This window comes from Larimichthys crocea, chromosome XX (assembly GCF_000972845.2).
Source record: "Larimichthys crocea isolate SSNF chromosome XX, L_crocea_2.0, whole genome shotgun sequence".
NCBI classification, from domain to species: domain Eukaryota; kingdom Metazoa; phylum Chordata; class Actinopteri; family Sciaenidae; genus Larimichthys; species Larimichthys crocea.
The window spans coordinates 18,667,708-18,687,268 of NC_040030.1; the positions used below are offsets into that span (position 1 = coordinate 18,667,708).

At 50.8% G+C, this 19,561-nt stretch overlaps 1 protein-coding gene across 1 annotated transcript; it reads left to right on the forward strand.

Annotated features, from left to right (window-relative positions):
• The first annotated feature begins 1,482 nt into the window (after positions 1 to 1,482).
• On the forward strand, positions 1,483 to 18,170 carry lrp6 (low density lipoprotein receptor-related protein 6). The gene is made up of 23 exons (XM_027272462.1): positions 1,483 to 2,099; positions 4,717 to 5,113; positions 8,277 to 8,474; positions 8,730 to 8,926; positions 9,199 to 9,333; positions 10,102 to 10,498; positions 10,590 to 10,761; positions 12,137 to 12,353; positions 12,435 to 12,724; positions 12,839 to 13,065; positions 13,189 to 13,373; positions 13,503 to 13,829; positions 13,917 to 14,119; positions 14,207 to 14,418; positions 14,512 to 14,702; positions 15,101 to 15,310; positions 15,394 to 15,519; positions 15,605 to 15,850; positions 15,939 to 16,049; positions 16,131 to 16,358; positions 16,462 to 16,598; positions 16,690 to 16,787; positions 17,990 to 18,170. Exons 1-23 carry the CDS (start codon positions 2,045 to 2,047, stop codon positions 18,168 to 18,170), a joined length of 4,740 nt encoding a protein of 1,579 aa, XP_027128263.1. The 5' UTR covers positions 1,483 to 2,044.
• The last annotated feature ends 1,391 nt before the right edge of the window (positions 18,171 to 19,561 follow it).

Consider the following 19,561-nt stretch of genomic DNA (forward strand, 5'->3'; position numbering starts at 1 on the left):
TGTTTATGTCTGTGTTCTGTTCTTTAACTGCACCTATGTCTATATCTGTTTGTTTGGCTAATTACAGTGATGCTGATTGTATAACTCTAATCATAATAATGACAACGACGCAACAACAACAATAATATATAAAGACTGTATAATAATAAAAATAATAATTAAAGACTGTATAATAATAAAAATAATAATAATATATATAAAGACTGTATAATAATAATAATAATAATAATATATAAAGATTGTATAATAATAATAATATATATAAAGACTGTATAATAATAATAATAATAATATAGTGTAGAATAAGTTAATAAGAATAATATCTAGTCAATACAGTAATATATATAAAGAATGGATATGATAAAACATATATATAAATGTAAATATAATAATAATATAATAATATATAAAGATGTATAATAAAATATAGATATAATAGACTGTATAATAATAATATATATATAAAGACTGTATAATAATAATAATAATAATAAAGACTGTATAATAATAATAATATATATAAAGACTGTATAATAATAAGTAATATAAAAGACTGTATAATAATAATATATATATAAAAGACCTGTATAAAATAATATAATAGTAATAATAATATATATAAAGACTGTATAATAAATAATAATAATATAAAGATTAAACAATAATAATAATAATAAGAATATAATAAGATGTAATAATAGATAATAATAATAATAAAGACTGTATAATAATAAAATAATATATAATAAGATAAAGACTGTATAATAATAATAATATATATAAAGACTGTATAATAATAATAATAGTAATAATAATATATAAAACGTATAATAATAATAAGATATATAAAACGTACTATAATACTAATATATATAATATAAAAAGGATGTATAATAATAATAATAAAGTAATTAATAATATATAAGCTGTACAAATATAAATAGATAATAATAATATATAAAGACTGTAATAATAATTAGAGTAATATAATATAACGACTGTATATAATAATAATATATATATAACAACGACTGGTATAATAATACTACTAGGTTACTACATAATCATCTATTAAAGACTGTATAATAATGATACTACTCGTCCTAAGACTCTAACGACGGTATAATAATCATAATCTATACTACGACTGTCTCATAATCATACTCGTACTCTCATACTACCAGCCTGGACACGGAATACCATACCCCACCGCTCCTATCTCACGCCTGTCTCCTAATCCTCCTCGTCCTCCTCATCCTCCCGCCCTGTCTCATCTCATCCTCTCTCTCCCGCCGGTCTAACCTCATCCTCGATCCTCTACTATCTCCCGCCTGTCTCAGCCTCATAATCTCTCTCCAAGGACGGTCTCCTCTCCTTCCTACTCCTCTCTCGACTGTCGCCTCCTCCTCTCCTCAGCCTCATCTCATACCGCCTGTGTGTGAACGTGAAGTGAGTCACACTGCTTGTTTGTGTTCAGTGGTTCTGGTTCTGGTTCTGGTTCAGTCAGTCCCAGCCTCCCCGCACGCTGTGTCGGTGTAAACTCTGCCTCCGTGAGAAACTAGTCCCGCAGGAATGTGGCTGTAAAGTTCTGGTTCGTGGATCAGCTCCGTCCTCCAGCACCGGGACCGAGTCCTGCTGTTCGCCCAGCACCGAGCTCACCGAGCGGCCGTCCGGCGGCCCGTTCCCCGTGATGTTCCGTGATGTTCGGCCGCAGAGCGTGAAATCAGAACAACAATAGAACCGAGCAGGAGGAGCGAGGTGGCGCTGGAGGTGGAGGCGGAGGCGCGGGGAGCGGGTGGAGGAGGGGGAGCTGCTTCCTCACAGCGGAAGGAGACGACGGATCTCCTGCAGGACAATGTGAGGCAGGGAGCGGATCCAACGCACTTAGCAAGCAGCCAGCCCGCCGGGATGGACCCCTGGATCATCTGAGGCTCGCAGCGCAAACACAAGCCGAACTCGAGAGTTGGAAATCCGCCTTTTTTCTCCGGAGCGGCCGCGGGATGGAGGTCCTGCGCTGAGGAGGCGGAGGCCGAGGATCGGGAAGATGGGGGCCGTGCTGCGGAGCCTGTTGTTGTCGACTTTGTGTGTTCTCGTACGAGGTGAGTTCGAGTCCAAATCTCTGCTTTCTGTCCCGGTTCCGCTCCCGGGTCACCCGCACGGTCCCTAAACTGGACCCATCCGGCGGGAAAAGCAGCTTTAGCGGGGAATCCGTGGAGCTGTGTCCGGGCCGGGGCCCTCTGTCCGGGGCTAACGTTAGCCAGCAGCTATCGGCGGAGCTGCCGGAGCACGGTTAGCCCGGGTTAGCCCGGGATAGCACGGGTTAGCCCGGGATAGCACGGGTTAGCCCGGCTGAGCTGGGAAACATCCCGGCAGACTCTCTCCAGAGCCGGCGAACCGTCACCGAGCCCCGGGGTCCGGACGGGTTTGTGTGTCAGCTCCTGTTAGCGGATAACTTCGCTTTAATAAGTTTAAACCGTCTGACCCGGGTCAGCTAACCCGGGTTAGACCCGGGTCTAACCCGGGTTAGTCATCCAGGTAACTGCACAAAGCTGCAGGATCATTGTTTAAATCAACCTGATGGACCGAGCAGAACCAGAACTGAGCCAGGAGTTCTTTAAAGGTTCCGTGAAGGTTCGTGTCAGAATAATAATTAATGTTAAAGTTAATTATTAAATGTTGATAAAGTTTAATGAAACAGATTCACATGACGTCATCACTGTGTTTATTAAATATGACGTCTGTTAATATTGTTAAATTAATAGTTATTATTGTTATTATTGTTGTTGTTGTTGTTGTTATTATTGTTATTGTTGTTGTTGTTGTTGTTGTTGTTGTTGCAGCTGAGACACTTTATCATTTGATCCTGACTCAGAATCATTCAAATCATTTTTCTGTTGATTTTTTTCTTTAATTTTCAGTTCAAAGGTTCAGACAGAGACTGAATTAATGTTTCATAGACATAAATGTAAAATATAAAATATAAAATAAATACATGTTTAAAGAAGAAGAAGAATAATGTTTAATAATCTAAAAGATAAAAACTATAAATCTGGAAAATCTAGAAAGATTCACAGTGTAGATCTGAGTATGAGCAGGATGTGATGTGTCAAAATAAAAGATGTGTACAGTGTAAACAAACAAAACAGGCTGGTAAAAAACAGTCGTACAACAAACAGTCTGTAAACAAACAGGTCTGTAAACAAACAAGTCGTAACAAATCTGTAAAACGTGTACAAACTTGAAACAGTCTGCTAACTTTTTAAAGAGTTTAAAGTTTTAGAATTGTCGTCGTTTGGCATAATCAGTTTGTTCTTGGTGACGCTAATCAATCATCATCATTTTATTTTATTATTATTTAGCTTATTGATTACTTTATTATTATTACTTTATTTATACGTATTCCATAGAAGTCTCATAAAGTCCAGATGGCCGTGTTTGTTTTTGTCTCAGTACTGCTCCGATCCAGAGAACAGATTTTCTGACTTCCTGTTTTATGAAATGTCTTCGTTACGTCATGAAACAAAATCCACGCTGAGATTAACGCGTTACTCGCTGCTAGGGAAACGGTTTTGAATCATAACGCAGTCAACTTCTCTCCACACACCACACACACACACAACCACACACACACCACCACACACAAAACACACCTGTGTTCTAAACCTTCACCTGTAGCTCCTGCATGTAGCTCGCTGCTTGTAGCTCCTCATTGAACCTTTGGTCAGGAAGCATCTGCACCGTGACGCCTCACCTGGTTTCTCCGTGGCAGTGATGCATCAGGCTCCGTTTAGTTTGTTTTCTTATGTGTGAGTCCCGTGTCCACCCGGCGCCCGTCTGCGCGTGCGGTCCGCGCTGCTGCTGCTGCTGCTGATGCGCTTGCTGCCGGTCTTGCTGCTGGTTTGCTGTTGCTGCTGGGTGCTGATGCTGCTGTGCTGCTGCTGGTGCTTGTTGCTGGTTGTGCTGGTGCTGCTGGTGCCGGTGCTGTGCTGGTGCTGGTGCTGCTTGCTGATGCTGGGTTGCTGCTGGTCTGCTGCTGGTGCTGTGTGTGGTGTTGTTTTTTTTTTTTTTGCTGATGATTGCTGTGTGCTTGCTGAGTGTGCATGCTGTTCTTGTTGTTCTGCTCTGTGATGATGATGATGGTGATGATGATGATGATGATGATAGTGATGATGATGGTGATGATGATGATGATGATGGTGATGATGATGATGATGGTGATGGTGATGATGGTGATGATAACGATGATGATGGTGATGATGGTGATGGTGATGATGATGATCATGATGATGATGGTGATGATGATGATGATAGTGATGATGATGATGATGATGATGATGGTGATGATGATGGTGATGATGATGGTGATGATGATGATGATGATGATGGTGATGATGATGGTGATGATGATGGTGATGATGGTGATGATGATGGTGATGGTGATGATGGTGATGGTGATGATGATGATGATAACGATGATGATGGTGATGGTGATGATGATGATGATAGTGATGATGATGATGGTGATGATGGTGATGATGATGATGGTGGTGATGATGGTTTGATTGATTCTTTGAGTCTAATGACAGAACATGAATCAGTAACTGAAACATAAGAACTCTTTGAATAAATCACTTTTCTTTAGAGACAAACAGTCGATTAATGACGTCAGGTAATTAAAGCTTCAACACTTGGTCATGTTGTTTCCGTGTCTTCCAGGCGTGCCGCTGCTGCTGTATGCGAACCGACGGGACCTTCGACTCGTGGACGCGGCACACGAGAAGGCCAACGCCACGGTGGTGGTGGGGGGGCTGGAGGACGCCGCTGCCGTGGACTATGTGTACTCCCAGGGCCTCATCTACTGGAGCGACGTGAGCGAGGAGGCCATCAAACGCACCGTCTTCAACCAGTCGGGGGCCAGCGCCATCCAGACGGTAGTCCCGGGTCTGGCCTCCCCGGACGGACTGGCCTGTGATTGGTTAGGGAGTAAACTTTACTGGACAGACTCGGAGACCAATCGGATCGAGGTGGCGGAGCTGGACGGGTCTCTGAGGAAGGTTTTGTTCTGGCAGGAGCTGGACCAGCCGAGGGCCATCGCTCTGGATCCAGAACGAGGGTGAGTGTGACGCGCCGGGTGAATCAGGACTCTGTGATCCGGGTCGAGGGTTGAAGTCGGTGAACACAGAGCAGAAGATGAATGAAGCCTGAGGCTTTGACTCCTGAACAACAGGAGGGTGTGTGTGTTCCTGCTGCTTTGTCTGCAGCTTGTCCTGGATCAGATTGGGTTGCAGGCTGCCGTGCACGAGTCCTCCTCAGTGTGGAGCGTTTCTCTGCTGCTGTGAGGACCAGGAGCTCGCTGCTGTCGCTGTAATTCATGTTGATGTTTAAAGTCATTAATACGACATCACGTCGTTATGAAAATAATCGAACGCCTCCTTAACAGGGCTCCAGAGTGCGACTCGTAATAATTTATTTTGCAAAGGCGTCATCTCTGTGTTCTCCTGTGATCATGGTAGGGCCATGTCGTGGTCTACACCAATCAGAGACAGAGCTCGGGCGGGTCTTTGTCTCTGATTGGCTGTGGTCCTGTTCAGTGGTGTTGTGTTGTAGGAAAATGAAGAGAGGCAGAAACATTAAGAAACTGAGCCTACAACCAGCCCTGCTGCTGAGAGTCCGCCCAGCCAGGACCTCGGACCCTGGTAACATGCCAAGCCTCGGTCCTTCAGCGATAGCATCAGACTCTGACCCAGAGGAGACAAGTCTGAGATAGAGCCCGGCACCGAGACTCAAATTAAAAAGTATTAAAAAGTATTAAAAAGTATTCTTTCAGACAGACTGACTGAAACAGTTTCCCTGGCTGGTCAGAATCTGGCCGGTGCATTCGTGAGCGGGTCAACAACGTTTCATATCAAAACTTTAAAACACAACATGTCTGAGGCGATAATCAGGATTCATTTCAGTTTCTCTCATTGATGAAATGTCGACAAGTCCATGCCGGTTCTCCATCGTCCAGGTCGTCTTTCTTTAAGTTCAGTCTAGGCAACGTGTGACTCGTTACCTGCTCCCATTGACCAGCCGTATGCTGCTGTGACTCGTTACCTGCTCCCATTGACCAGCCGTATGCTGCTGTGACTCGTCACCTGTTAATAAACAAATATATTCATGATACTTCACCATTTGGATAATCATACAGGAACGGTGACGATCAGTCAGCTGTTGATCGACTGATACTCAGTAAATCATGTGACCTGATCAATGGCTGTCATCCTGTTTGTTTACAAACTGATCTGACCTTTCAGACAACAAACAGCTGCTGAACCAAAACAAACACCTCACATCCACCTCTCCATGTTTCCTCTCTCCATGTTTCCTCTCTCCATGTTTCCTCTCTCCATGTTTCCTCTCTCCATGTTTCCTCCACCTCTCTCCATGTTTCCTCTCTCCATGTTTCCTCCACCTCTCTCCATGTTTCCTCTCTCCATATTTCCTCCACCTTTTCTTCCACCGGCTTCTTGCTTGCTCACTCTCTCCTCTTCGTAGCTTCCTCCGTCAGCCTCCTCTTCACTCTCTGCTCCTCAGCTCCGGTTCTGGCACGACACACAACGGACGCTAACAAACTGAGCTAATGCTGCAGACAATGTGACTTGACGTTTCCTCACTGTGTCTCTGAGGTTTGTGTTTGGACCTTGTGTTTTCTTTGCGGTCTGGTTCAGTCTGGTTCGGTCTGGTCCGGTCTGGTTCAATGTGGTCCGGTCTGGTTCAGTCTGGTCCGGTCTGGTCCGGTCTGGTTCGGTCTGGTTCGGTTCCTTGTGAACGTCGGTCGTGGATCTTTGTGTGAACTCGATGAACTTCAGGTGTGAAAAGACGCTAAATGAGTTTCATGTGTGTGTGTGTGTGTGTGTGTGTGTGTGTGTGTGTGTGAGTGTGTGTGTGTGTGTGTGTGTGTACCTCATTAGCATGCCTGCTGCACAGACTTTAACTGGTTGCTGCGTTGCTGCTCCGTGTTGTTGTTTGTTGCGTGTGTTGCACAAAGCCTCATTGTTGCCTCAGCAGCTGTTTTTGTTTTACGGCGCTCACCGAGCCTGTGTGTGTGTGTGTGTGTGTGTGTGTGTGACTTCACTGCATGGACACGAGTGTGTGTGTGTGGTACGGCTGCATGTTTCCTGCCTGTTAAATGATCTGTCACAATGACTTCCTGTTGATATTTACATTAATTTAACATCCAATCAGACGCGTCGTGCAGTGCAGTGCTTCCTGTCTGATCAGTGTTGAGCCGACGAGACTTTTCTCCTCTAAATAAAGAGTTAAATCTAAATGTGTTCCAGAGTAGAAACGTTGTCCAAACGTTGTCCAAACGTTGTCCAAACGTTGTTGTAGTTGAAAGTGGTCTCAGTGTTTGTTTGCCGGGCTCAGTCTCCGAGTCTTGGGGGAGAGCTGGTTCTCTAAATCCACGCTGGAACGCAGAGCTGGACTCGGTTCAACTGGATGATTAATGCATCAGGTACTAAACACAAAGCTGCTCTTGTGGTTCGGGGACGTGTTGTTGGACGTGTTGTTGGACGTGTTGTTGGACGTGTTGTTGGACGCTCCCTGCTCGCTCGGCCCGGCCTCAGCTGCATTGTTCCGGAGCAGGAAACTCACCTGATTGTTTGAGACGCTTCTCGTCCAGCTCGGCTTCGTCTGCAGTGAACCAGCTGCTGCTCGAGTCTTTGTCTCATGAGACGAGGACATGCTGGACATCAGCCTGCAGAGCCTGTTCGAGTACAGACATAGTCTCAGAGACTGTCTAAAACTGGACAGATTTTAAAGGCGTGTAATTGGACTCATTAAGCGCTCGTTGTCCCCCCTCGTTAGTCCTTCCTGTCTCTGCCGGCTCAGAGACCATGTGTCCGTCCACAGAGTCTCAGACAGACTGTTTGTGTTCAAACCTTTCTCAAACGTTTCTTTAACGTTGTCACATGTTTCCTCATTTCGCGTCCTATAAAAGCTGAACAGGTTGAACTGATAAAACTTCGTCTGTCCCTGACGTCGTCTGTCCCTGACGTCGTCTGTCTCTGACGTCGTCTGTCCCTGACGTCGTCTGTGTCTGTCCCTGACGTCGTCTGTCTCTGACGTCGTCTTTTTCAACTATTCTTATCATCAAAGAATCAGTTCAGATTCAGTTTGTCACATAACGAGATGTTCGAGGACGTCGTGAAGGTTTCCTGTCCTCTCAGGTTCATGTACTGATGATGTGTGTGTGTGTGTGTGTGTGTGTGTGTGTGTGTGTGTGTCCTCAGGTTCATGTACTGGACGGACTGGGGTGAGATTCCAAAGATCGAGCGGGCCGGGATGGACGGGACGAATCGCTCCATGATCATCGATAAAGAGATCTACTGGCCCAACGGGCTGACGCTGGACTACAGCCAAGAGAAACTGTACTGGGCCGACGCCAAACACAACTTCATCCACCGCTGCAACCTGGACGGGTCCTCCAGGTACACAACCAGAACCAGAACCGCATTCAGGCCCAGAGAGGGAGCTGGTGGACAGATGGCAGCACTTAGAGCAGCTCTGTGTGTTTTTAGGGGAAGTTTTGGAAGTTTTGGGTTAAATTCCTGGAGAGGTCCTTGAATTTCACTAACCTGTCTGAACAGTGACATGTTCAGACATGGGGTGCCCGGTCTGGTCCTGACCCGGTCTGGTCCTGACCCGGTCTGGTCCTGACCCGGTGTGTGTGCTGTGTGTTTCAGGGAGGTGGTGGTGAAGGGAGAGCTGCCTCACCCGTTCGCCCTCACCCTGTACGAGGACACTCTGTTCTGGACCGACTGGAACACTCGCTCCATCCACTCGTGCAGGAAACAGACCGGAGCCGAGCAGCGCGTCGTCCACTCGGACATCTTCTCACCGATGGACATCCACGTCTTCAGCGCCAAGAGACAGAACATCTGTGAGTCCAAATGTCCAAAACGTCCTCTCGGACTGAGAACCTAAAGAACCGGGATCAGGTCCTGAACAGTCCGGGTCACCTGACCTGATCCCGGTTCTTCAGGTTCTCTTCCTGTGTCTTCCAGCAGAGCGTCTTCGTGTCACCTTGTTAATGTCCTCTGTGTTGACGTGTGTGTGTGTGTGTGTGTGTGTGTGTGTGTGTGTGTGTCCTCTGTGTTGACGTGTGTGTTTGTGTGTGTGTCCCCTGTGTTGACGTGTGTCCTCTGTCCTCAGTGGTGGACAGTCCGTGCTCAGTGAAGAATGGAGGATGTTCCCACCTGTGTCTCCTGTCCCCGCTGAAGCCGTTCTATCAGTGCGCTTGTCCCACCGGAGTCCAGCTGCTGGAGGACGGGAAGACCTGCAGAGACGGTGAGGACATGTGGACACGTTCAGAGTTCAGAGTCTGTTCACGGGGGGGGGGCTGACCCGCGGTTGCCATGGTAACCCTGCTCCATCCATGTTTGAAAGGCAGCCCCTCCTCCGCCTCTTGTTTACATTTTTGGTTCAGTGACACTGGTGGAGCGAGGGTGGAGAAGCTTTTGTCAAAGGCCACACACACACTCACACACACAGACACACACACAAACACACACAGACAGACAGACAGACAGACAGACACACACACACACAGACACACACAGACACACACACAAACACACACAGACAGACAGACACACACACACACACACACACACACACACACAGACACAGACAATGTCCCTTTTCAGCGCCGGGCTGTTACCATTTCACTTCAAACACATCGGAGTGGAACGCGGCCACAGTCTGACCTGAAGGCTGGATGGAGTCTGACTGCGGATCAGAACTTAGTTACCTCCACACTGTTCATGCAGAGCAGGTCAGACCGTCCTCCACCCTCCTCCACCCTCCTCATCAACACCACCTCACATACACAGATGAACTCTTCTTCTCTCACACGCAGTCAGTCACAGTTGAGACACTAGATGGCGCTAAGTCTGACACTGTACCTTTAATATAATTACAAACTGTTACTTTGTGCCAATAATGACGGTAACGCAGTGTTCTCTCCGTTTCCATGGAGACGAGTCTGACTAATGACTCGTATAAACTAAACGTCCGGTCAGATCTTCGTGTCGTGTAACGTTGGCGTTTTCTCAGGTGCCACTCAGATGCTGCTCTTGGCTCGCCGTACCGACCTGCGCCGGATCTCTCTGGACATGCCGGACTTCACCGACATCATCCTGCAGGTGGACGACATCCGCCACGCCATCGCCATCGACTACGACCCGGTGGAGGGATACATCTACTGGACGGACGACGACGTGAAGGCCATCCGCCGCTCGCTGCTGGATGGCAGCGACGCTCAGTTCGTGGTCACGTCTCAGGTGAACCACCCGGATGGCATCGCCGTCGACTGGATCGCCCGAAACCTGTACTGGACCGACACCGGGACGGACCGCATCGAGGTGACCCGACTCAACGGGACCATGCGCAAGATCCTGATCTCTGAAGACCTGGACGAGCCCAGAGCCATTGTACTGGACCCTGTGGCCGGGTGAGTGTTCCGGAGCTTTCAGCGGCTCCTCACTGTCTTCGCTGCTCCACACACAGCCTGCAGTGATGACTTCCTGCTCATGTTGTTTCAGGTACATGTACTGGACCGACTGGGGCGAGGTGCCGAAGATCGAGCGCGCTGATCTGGACGGGATGGAGCGGGTCGTGATGGTCAACACCTCGCTGGGCTGGCCCAACGGCCTCGCCCTCGACTACGATGAACGCAAAATCTACTGGGGGGACGCCAAGACGGACAAGATCGAGGTCAGTTCAGTTTGTCTGCGGCTGTGTGGGCGTCACCTGGGAGTTGTAGTTTCATGTTCCGTCTATTCACCTGGGAGTTGTAGTTTCATGTTCCGTCTGTTCACCTGGGAGTTGTAGTTTTATCTGGGGAGCTGACTATTGGTCTTCTTGTTCTCGACCTCCTGCTGGCTCCTCGCTGTGAACACGCCCCCCACAGGGCGACCAATGAGCCGAAGGCCACAAGACGCAGGCTGAAGCTTCCTGTCAGCCTTCAAAATAAAGTGCCATGTTTCTTCATCATGAAGAAGTTTGTGAGTTTGTGAGTCCTCTCAGGTCGTAGATTATTTTCAGTGTGCCTCGTCGTTCATGGTGTCGACAGTCTGACGGAGCGCTCTCTTCTCACCGTGTTGTTTTATATGTTCCTGGTTTGACCCCACCTGAACGCCCCCACCCCTCTCTGAGCCCCTGAAAGGTGGTGGTGGTTCTGGTAGAGGCCGGACTCCCTCCCTCCTCCCCTCCCCTCAGGAGGACCCGGTTTTTGTGGCGAGATCCCACATCTGGTTCCGATTGCGGCCTGCACTCTAGCTGCGGTCGGCTCTGTTTAGAATAGACCCCGAATCTGAAACCGTCGCCGCACTGTGGTCACAACTCCCAAACCAGCGGAGACCTTTTGGCTGAGGCCGTCGAGCTGAGGATGGAAACTTCATTTTATATTTATACGCTGTGTGTGTGTGTGTGTGTGTGTGTAGGATGTTTTCAAAGATGGCAGCCGGCCATACAGGGGCTGTTCTGGGAGCAGCAAATAGCGTCGCTCCACGCTGTGTTGATGAGTTAAAGGACTGAACAGATTACAGGCCTCGCTGGGTTTCTTCTTTCTCTCCGTGGATTCCTCACATTTCTTCTTTGTTGACACTTCAAGTCTCTCTGCGTGTTTCACAAATAATCTGATCACACTCTGACTTTAACTCACAGCCGTCAGGAAACACGTCTGATACACTGATATTTAAATCAGCACTGAAAGTATTTAGTGATTAAGAATAAGACGTGAATTTACCAAAACCACCATCAGTATTTAGTTAGCACTATGAGCTAGCATCAGCTACTACCTGCCAGTGAACACGGACCGAACAGAACCTCTGAGGGTTTAGAGCGGTGCCTGTCAGTCTGCGCTCTGGGTTTAGAGCGGTGCCTGTCAGACTGCGCTCTGGGTTTAGAGCGGTGCCTGTCAGTCTGCGCTCTGGGTTTAGAGCGGTGCCTGTCAGACTCAGCTCTGGGTTTAGAGCGGCGCCTGTCAGTCTGCGCTCTGGGTTTAGAGCTGTGCCTGTCAGTCTGCGCTCTGGGTTTAGAGCTGTGCCTCAGTCTGAGCATGCTCAGTAACCTCCTCTGCGTCTCCCAGGTGATGAACATGGACGGGTCGGGCCGGCGGGTTCTGGTGGAGGACAAGCTTCCTCACATCTTCGGCTTCACGCTGCTCGGCGACTTCATCTATTGGACCGACTGGCAGCGCCGCAGCATCGAGCGCGTCCACAAACGCACCGCGGAGCGCGAGTTCATCATCGACCAGCTGCCCGACCTCATGGGCCTGAAGGCCACCTACGTGCACCGCGCCTCAGGTGAGTGCACGCCGCCTTCAGGGCTGCATGTCCACGTTCACCTGGGTTCACCTGACTCACCTGTGGCCCCGCCCCCCACAGGTACCAACCCGTGTGCGGAGAATAACGGCGGCTGCAGTCACCTCTGCCTGTACAAGCCTCAGGGCGTGCAGTGCGGATGTCCCATCGGCCTCGAACTCATCGCGGACATGAGGACGTGCATCGTCCCCGAGGCCTTCCTGCTGTTTTCCCGCCACACCGACATCCGCCGCATCTCCCTGGAAACCAACAACAACAACGTGGCCATCCCGCTCACCGGCGTCAAGGAGGCGTCGGCGCTCGACTTCGACGTCACCGACAACCGGATCTACTGGACCGACATCACCCTGAAGGTGAGGACGAGTGTCCAGGAGACACCGGGACTCTTCTTTGTCTAACCGGTCCTGGTCTCATAGAACTGGGTCCCGGTCTCTAACCGGTCCTGGTCCCATGTGTTCTGCTTGCAGACCATCAGCCGGGCCTTCATGAACGGCAGCGCTCTGGAGCACGTGGTGGAGTTCGGGCTGGACTATCCGGAGGGGATGGCGGTGGACTGGCTGGGGAAGAACCTGTACTGGGCCGACACCGGCACCAACCGCATCGAGGTGGCCAAACTGGACGGGCAGCACAGGCAGGTTCTGGTCTGGAAGGATCTGGACAGTCCACGAGCTCTGGCTCTGGATCCAGCTGAAGGGTGAGAACATGGAGCCAGTTCTGTTCTGGTTCTGACAGCTGTCAGGTTCTGTCGATTTAAAATAGTTCTGCTCCAAAACTGTGGGCCGGTTCCAGAACCAGAGCTGATTGATGTTTGTTACAGGTACATGTACTGGACCGAGTGGGGCGGGAAGCCAAAGATCGACCGGGCCGCGATGGACGGGACGGGTCGGATCACGCTGGTGGCCGACGTGGGTCGAGCCAACGGACTCACCATCGACTACGCCGAGCGGCGCCTGTACTGGACCGACCTGGACACCACGCTGATCGAGTCGTCCAACATGCTCGGTGAGTGTGGACCTGCACGGTTCAGGTTCTGACGGAACCAACCGCCAGCTGCTCTCCGAGCAGTTCTGGTCTCACTCTCTCCTGTCTCACTCTCTCCTGTCTCACTCTCCTGTCTCACCCTCTCTCCAGGTCAGGACCGCGAGGTGATCGCAGACGACCTCCCTCACCCGTTTGGACTCACCCAGTACCAGGACTACATCTACTGGACGGACTGGAGCCAGCGCAGCATCGAGCGGGCCAACAAGACGAGCGGTCAGAACCGCACGGTGATCCAGGGTCACCTGGACTACGTCATGGACATCCTGGTGTTCCACTCGTCCCGACAGGGCGGCTGGAACGCCTGCGCCTCCACCAACGGGCACTGCTCGCACCTCTGCCTCGCCGTGCCCGTCAGCAGCTTCGTCTGCGGATGCCCCGCCCACTTCTCCCTCAACTACGACAACAAGACGTGCAGCGGTGAGGCGTCACGTGACCTCGCGCTTCCTGTCTGTCCGACGAGCCGACCTGTCCGACCCGTTCTGAACGTGTTTGTCTGTCTTCCAGCGCCGACCTCGTTCCTGCTGTTCAGCCAGAAGACGGCGATAAACCGGATGGTGATCGACGAGCAGCAGAGTCCGGACATCATCCTGCCCATCCACAGCCTGAAGAACGTCCGGGCCATCGACTACGACCCGCTCGACAAGCAGCTGTACTGGATCGACTCCAAGCAGAACGTCATCCGCCGCGCTCAGGAGGACGGGAACCAGGTACAGAACCCAACCGCCTGACCCGTCCTGTCTCTCTGTCTCTGACCCGTCCTGGTTCTGACCCGTGTGTCTCTCTGTCGTCCTCAGAGCATGACGGTGGTGTCGAGTTCTCTGGGCGGACCCAGTCAGGGTCTGCAGCTGTACGACCTGAGCATCGACATCTACAGCCGCTTCATCTACTGGACCAGCGAGGTCACCAACGTCATCAACGTGACCCGGACGGACGGCAGCCGGGTCGGCGTGGTTCTGAGAGGAGAGCATGACAAACCCAGAGCCATCGTGGTCAACCCGGAGAGAGGGTCAGTGTCCCGGTACCGTTTGTTTGAAGATGGCGTGAAAGAGAAACGGGTCTCTGTTCTTTGTTCAAACTGTGCCCTGCTCCTCGTCTGCAGGTACATGTACTTCACCAACCTGTTGGAGCGCTCTCCAAAGATCGAGCGGGCGGCGCTGGACGGGACGGAGCGGGAGGTTCTGTTCTTCAGTGGTTTGGGGAAACCCGTCGCTCTGGCCATTGACAACGAGGTCGGGAAACTGTTCTGGGTCGACTCGGACCTGAGACGCATCGAGAGCAGCGACCTGTCAGGTGAGTCTGAATGAACCGCTACACGTCATGGTCCAGGTCCGGGTCCTGGTCTCAGTCTCTGAGCTCCTCTTCATACAGGACTGAAGCTGGTTCTGGTCTCATTCGGGTCTCTTTGACCCTGTTCTGTGGTTAATGTACACTGACGGAGGCCTGAGGCTGGTGGATCCCCCATCAGGACACTTTATGAATAACAGCTTCTGGATGAGGTTTACTGGAGACCAGAACCAGAACCCGAACCAACTCTGTGTGTGTGTGTTTGGTTGTAGCTCACTCTGTGTCTCTGTCCTCCCTCTCCTGCCTCCCCTTCAGTTTCTGACCCGTTCTGTTGCCGTCCTTCCTTCCTGATCGTTTTTCCCTCCAACCGTCTTTTTGTTTTTGTTTTTGTTTGTTTTTTTAAGGAGCCAATCGGATCGTGATCGCAGACTCCAACATCCTGCAGCCGGTCGGGCTCACCGTGTTCGAGAACCACCTGTACTGGATCGACAAGCAGCAGCAGATGATCGAGCGCATCGACAAGACCACGAGGGAGGGCCGCACCAAGATCCAGGCCCGCATCGCCTACCTGAGCGACATCCACGCCGTGCACGAGCTGGACATGAGGGAGTACGGTGAGTCCAGACTGAATGTCTGCTTCATAGAGACAGTGCATCGTCCGTCCCATCATGTCTCACCTGAGCTTCCGTCCCTCCAGGTAAACACCCGTGTACGTGGGATAACGGCGGCTGCTCCCACATCTGCATCGTGAAGGGAGACGGGACGACCCGCTGCTCGTGTCCAGTCCACCTGGTTCTGCTGCAGGACGAGCTCTCCTGTGGAGGTGAGTCAACATAATCTGAACCTGAGCACCTGTGAGCGGTTCTGACAGGACCGACCCGTCTCATGACGTGTCCCCTCCTCCTCAGAGCCTCCCACCTGCTCCCCGGAGCATTTCTCCTGCACGTCCGGGGAGGTGGACTGCATCCCTCAGGCGTGGAGGTGCGACGGTTACCCCGAGTGTGACGACAGCAGCGACGAGGAGGACTGTCCCGTCTGCTCCGAGTCCGAGTTCCAGTGCGACAGCCGGCAGTGCATCGACCTGAGCCTGCGCTGCAACGGAGAGATCAACTGTCAGGACCGGTCCGACGAGAACAAGTGTGAAGGAGAACCAGGTAACTTCACCTGTCCATGAACTGTGAGTGACAGGTGAAGCTGTTGCTGATCTCAGTAATTCATTGATGGTTCTGATTCTGGTTTCAGCGCGCTGTCCTCCGGATCAGTTCACCTGCTCCAACGGTCAGTGCATCGGCAAACACAAGAAGTGCGACCACAACATGGACTGCACGGACAGCTCGGACGAGATCGGCTGCTGTGAGTCGCTGTGACGTCACGTTCACGTTCAGTCTGACCAATCAGCTGTGTTCTGACGCCGCTCTTCTTCTGTGGTTTCAGTTCCGACAGAGGAGCCGCCTCCTCCGCCCAACACCACCATCGGCTCCATCGTGGGCGTGGTCATGGCGTTGTTCGTGGTGGGCGCCGTGTACTTCGTGTGTCAGCGCGTCCTCTGCCCGCAGATGAAGGATGATGGCGAGACGGTCACCAACGACTTTGTGGTCCACGGGCCGTCGGTGCCGCTGGGATACGTCCCACATCCGAGCTCGCTGTCCAGCTCGCTGCCAGGTGGGACGCACAGCGTGACGCACGGCGTGACGCACGGCGTGACACTTTTAACTTTGTATGTTTTTACTTAATGACCGTGACGTTGACGCTCGTCTCCTAACAGGTATGTCCAGAGGGAAGTCTGTGATTGGCTCCCTCAGCATCATGGGCGGGAGCAGCGGGCCTCCGTACGACCGCGCCCATGTGACTGGAGCGTCGTCCAGCAGCTCGTCCAGCACCAAAGGGACCTACTTCCCTCCGGTGAGCCTCGGCCGCCACACACACCACAACACAGATTAATGTTAACGTTACCTGTCAGTGACATCACTCTGACATCACACCCTGTTCACAGATCCTGAACCCTCCGCCATCTCCGGCCACGGTCCGCTCGCAGTACACCATGGAGTTTGGTTATTCATCCAACAGCCCGTCAACACACAGATCCTACAGGTACACACACAACACACACATCCTACAGGTACACACACAACACACACATCCTACAGGTACACACACAACACACACATCCTACAGGTACACCACCACACACATCCTACAGGTACACACACATTACAGGTACAACCACCACATCCTACGGTAAAAAAACTTCCTACAGGTAAACTAACACAACAACACATCCTACAGGGTAACACACATCTACAGCTACAACCACAGATTCCTACAGGTACACAACCACTACCCCCACACCATCCTACGTTACAACACACACATAACATACTACACACACACTACCTACAGGTACACACACACACACCACACTTCCTACAGGACAACACACACATCCTACAGGAACACCACACCCACACAACACATCCTACAGGTACACCACACACACCTCCCTACAGGTCCACACCACACAACATCCTACAGGTACACACACACACATCCTACAGGTACACACACATCCTACAGGTACACACACAACAACACATCCTACAGGTACACACACATCCATCACAGGTACACACACGACACACACATCCTACAGGTACACACACATCCTACAGGGTACACAACACATCCTACAGTGAACACACACAACACACCACATCCTTACAGGTACCACACACACCACACCACACACAGCCTACCAGGTCCACACCCACACACATCCTACAGGTACACACACACATCCTACAGGTACACACCACAACATCCTACAGGTACACACACACATCCTACAGGTACCCACACCATCCTACAGGTAAACACACAACACACACCACCACAGGTCACACACCCACATCCTACAGGTACACACACAATCCTACAGGTACCCACACTACATCTAAAGGTACACACACACCATCCCTACAGGTACCACAACACAAACACACACACCCATCACAGGTACACACACATCCTACAGGTACACACACATCCTACAGGTACACACACAAACACACATCCTACAGGTACACACACACACATCCTACAGGTACACACACACAACACATCCTACAGGTACACCACACACATCCTACAGGTACCACACACATCCTACAGGTACACACACACACACATCCTACAGGTACACACACATCCTCATCTATTGTTTTTTGGTCGTTCTGTGTCATCACATGACCAGCAGAGACAGGAAGTGACCTTCTTCTGTGGTGTTTGTCTCACAGTTACCGGCCCTACACCTACCGTCACTTCGCCCTCCCACCACGCCCTGCAGGCCGCCGCTGGCATGGCAGTCACGATGTGACAGAGTGCGTTGGTGGGTGGTGTGGCGTTCGCTATAAGGTGGCGACCAACGGGGCGAACCATGGGGAATACACCACCGGGAAGGCGCGGAGGCGCAGCTGAAGTCCATGCGAGCGGAGACGTGCGTACGAGCCGTGCGACGGCTACACATTGCGTATCTCGTCACTTTGATCACACTTTATCGCGACCGAGGAGCATTTCCCCCCGCCCCCGCTCCGTACCTTGACGCCACACCCCGCCGCCCTCACATAACTGTCTTTGTCTTCGCTAGGAGCCCCGACTTCGTCCAAACAATCGCTCCGCCGCATGTTGTTGTCATCTCTTCCAGTCGCCTCTCTCTACACCGAGGCAGTACCCCCCCACCTCTACCGCCGGCCGCGTCCGTCGCCCTGGCACGGACTCTCGTGAGCTGATCACGCCCCTGAATCCCCCGCCCCCGCCCCCCCTCCGCACAGCTCCGCCCCCTCACTGTAAATAGCAATTGTGCATATTCGAGGTTAAAAATGGGAACGAGAGACTGAAGAGGAGGCGCCGCCGCCGCGCAGGAGGACAAAAGGAAACAAACGTTTGTACATTAAAAAGAGAAACATATTTATATATTTTCTATACAGTGTTTACTGATGATGCCATAGAGGTTTGTATTAAGAAATTTGTACATTTTTTAAGAAAAGGTTTTATTAAAATCATCACAAATATAAGTTGCCTTAAACCAGGAGGACGAGGCTGAAGGACGGCCGGACGGCGGGACGTTTGAACTTATCTGATGCCAAATATGAAAAACATCAACACGTCACCACGGCGATGGAAGAGCTCCTCCACCTCCCCCCGTGGCTCGGCAGCCATCTCTAGTTACCATGGAAACTGGCTGAGGAGAAGAAGAAGCCCGCCGTCCGTGATCGTGGTACCGGCTCTTTGATTTGAATTTACCTCGTCATGTTACGAAGCGCTTCGTAGGAGCGTGGCGGGCCGTGAGTCATGTGACGCTCCGAGCTGAAGCAATAACACTGTAAGGCACATATTTATTACCCGACCAATCAGAGCAGGAGCCACGGCGAGGGGATCTGACCAGTCTGAGCGTGTACGGAGGCCCCGAAGGGACCAGAGCAAACAGACAATCCACCGTCACAGACTCCACGCTCCGCCCCCGGGTCCTCCGTACATCACGTCACGTTTCCACGAACCAATCAGCTCGAGGACTCACGCCCGCCGCGTCGGACAGGATCGAAACCAAAACTTGTTTTCTGTTCTGTGTTTGACCCAAAGCTGCACGCGGCGGAGGACGACGCAGCGTTTCCCGCCAACACGACGACCTTGTGCCTGACCACTTGACGTCTTCATAACCTTCTTTTGTTTTTCAGCCCACTAAATGCTCTATAGTATTTTTGTACCACATATTGTGTAGATATCGTATTTATAAGCTATATAGAATCATTGTAAATCTCTCATTGACTCGCTGAACTTTTCATTCCGTCTTTTTTTATATTGCCTCATTC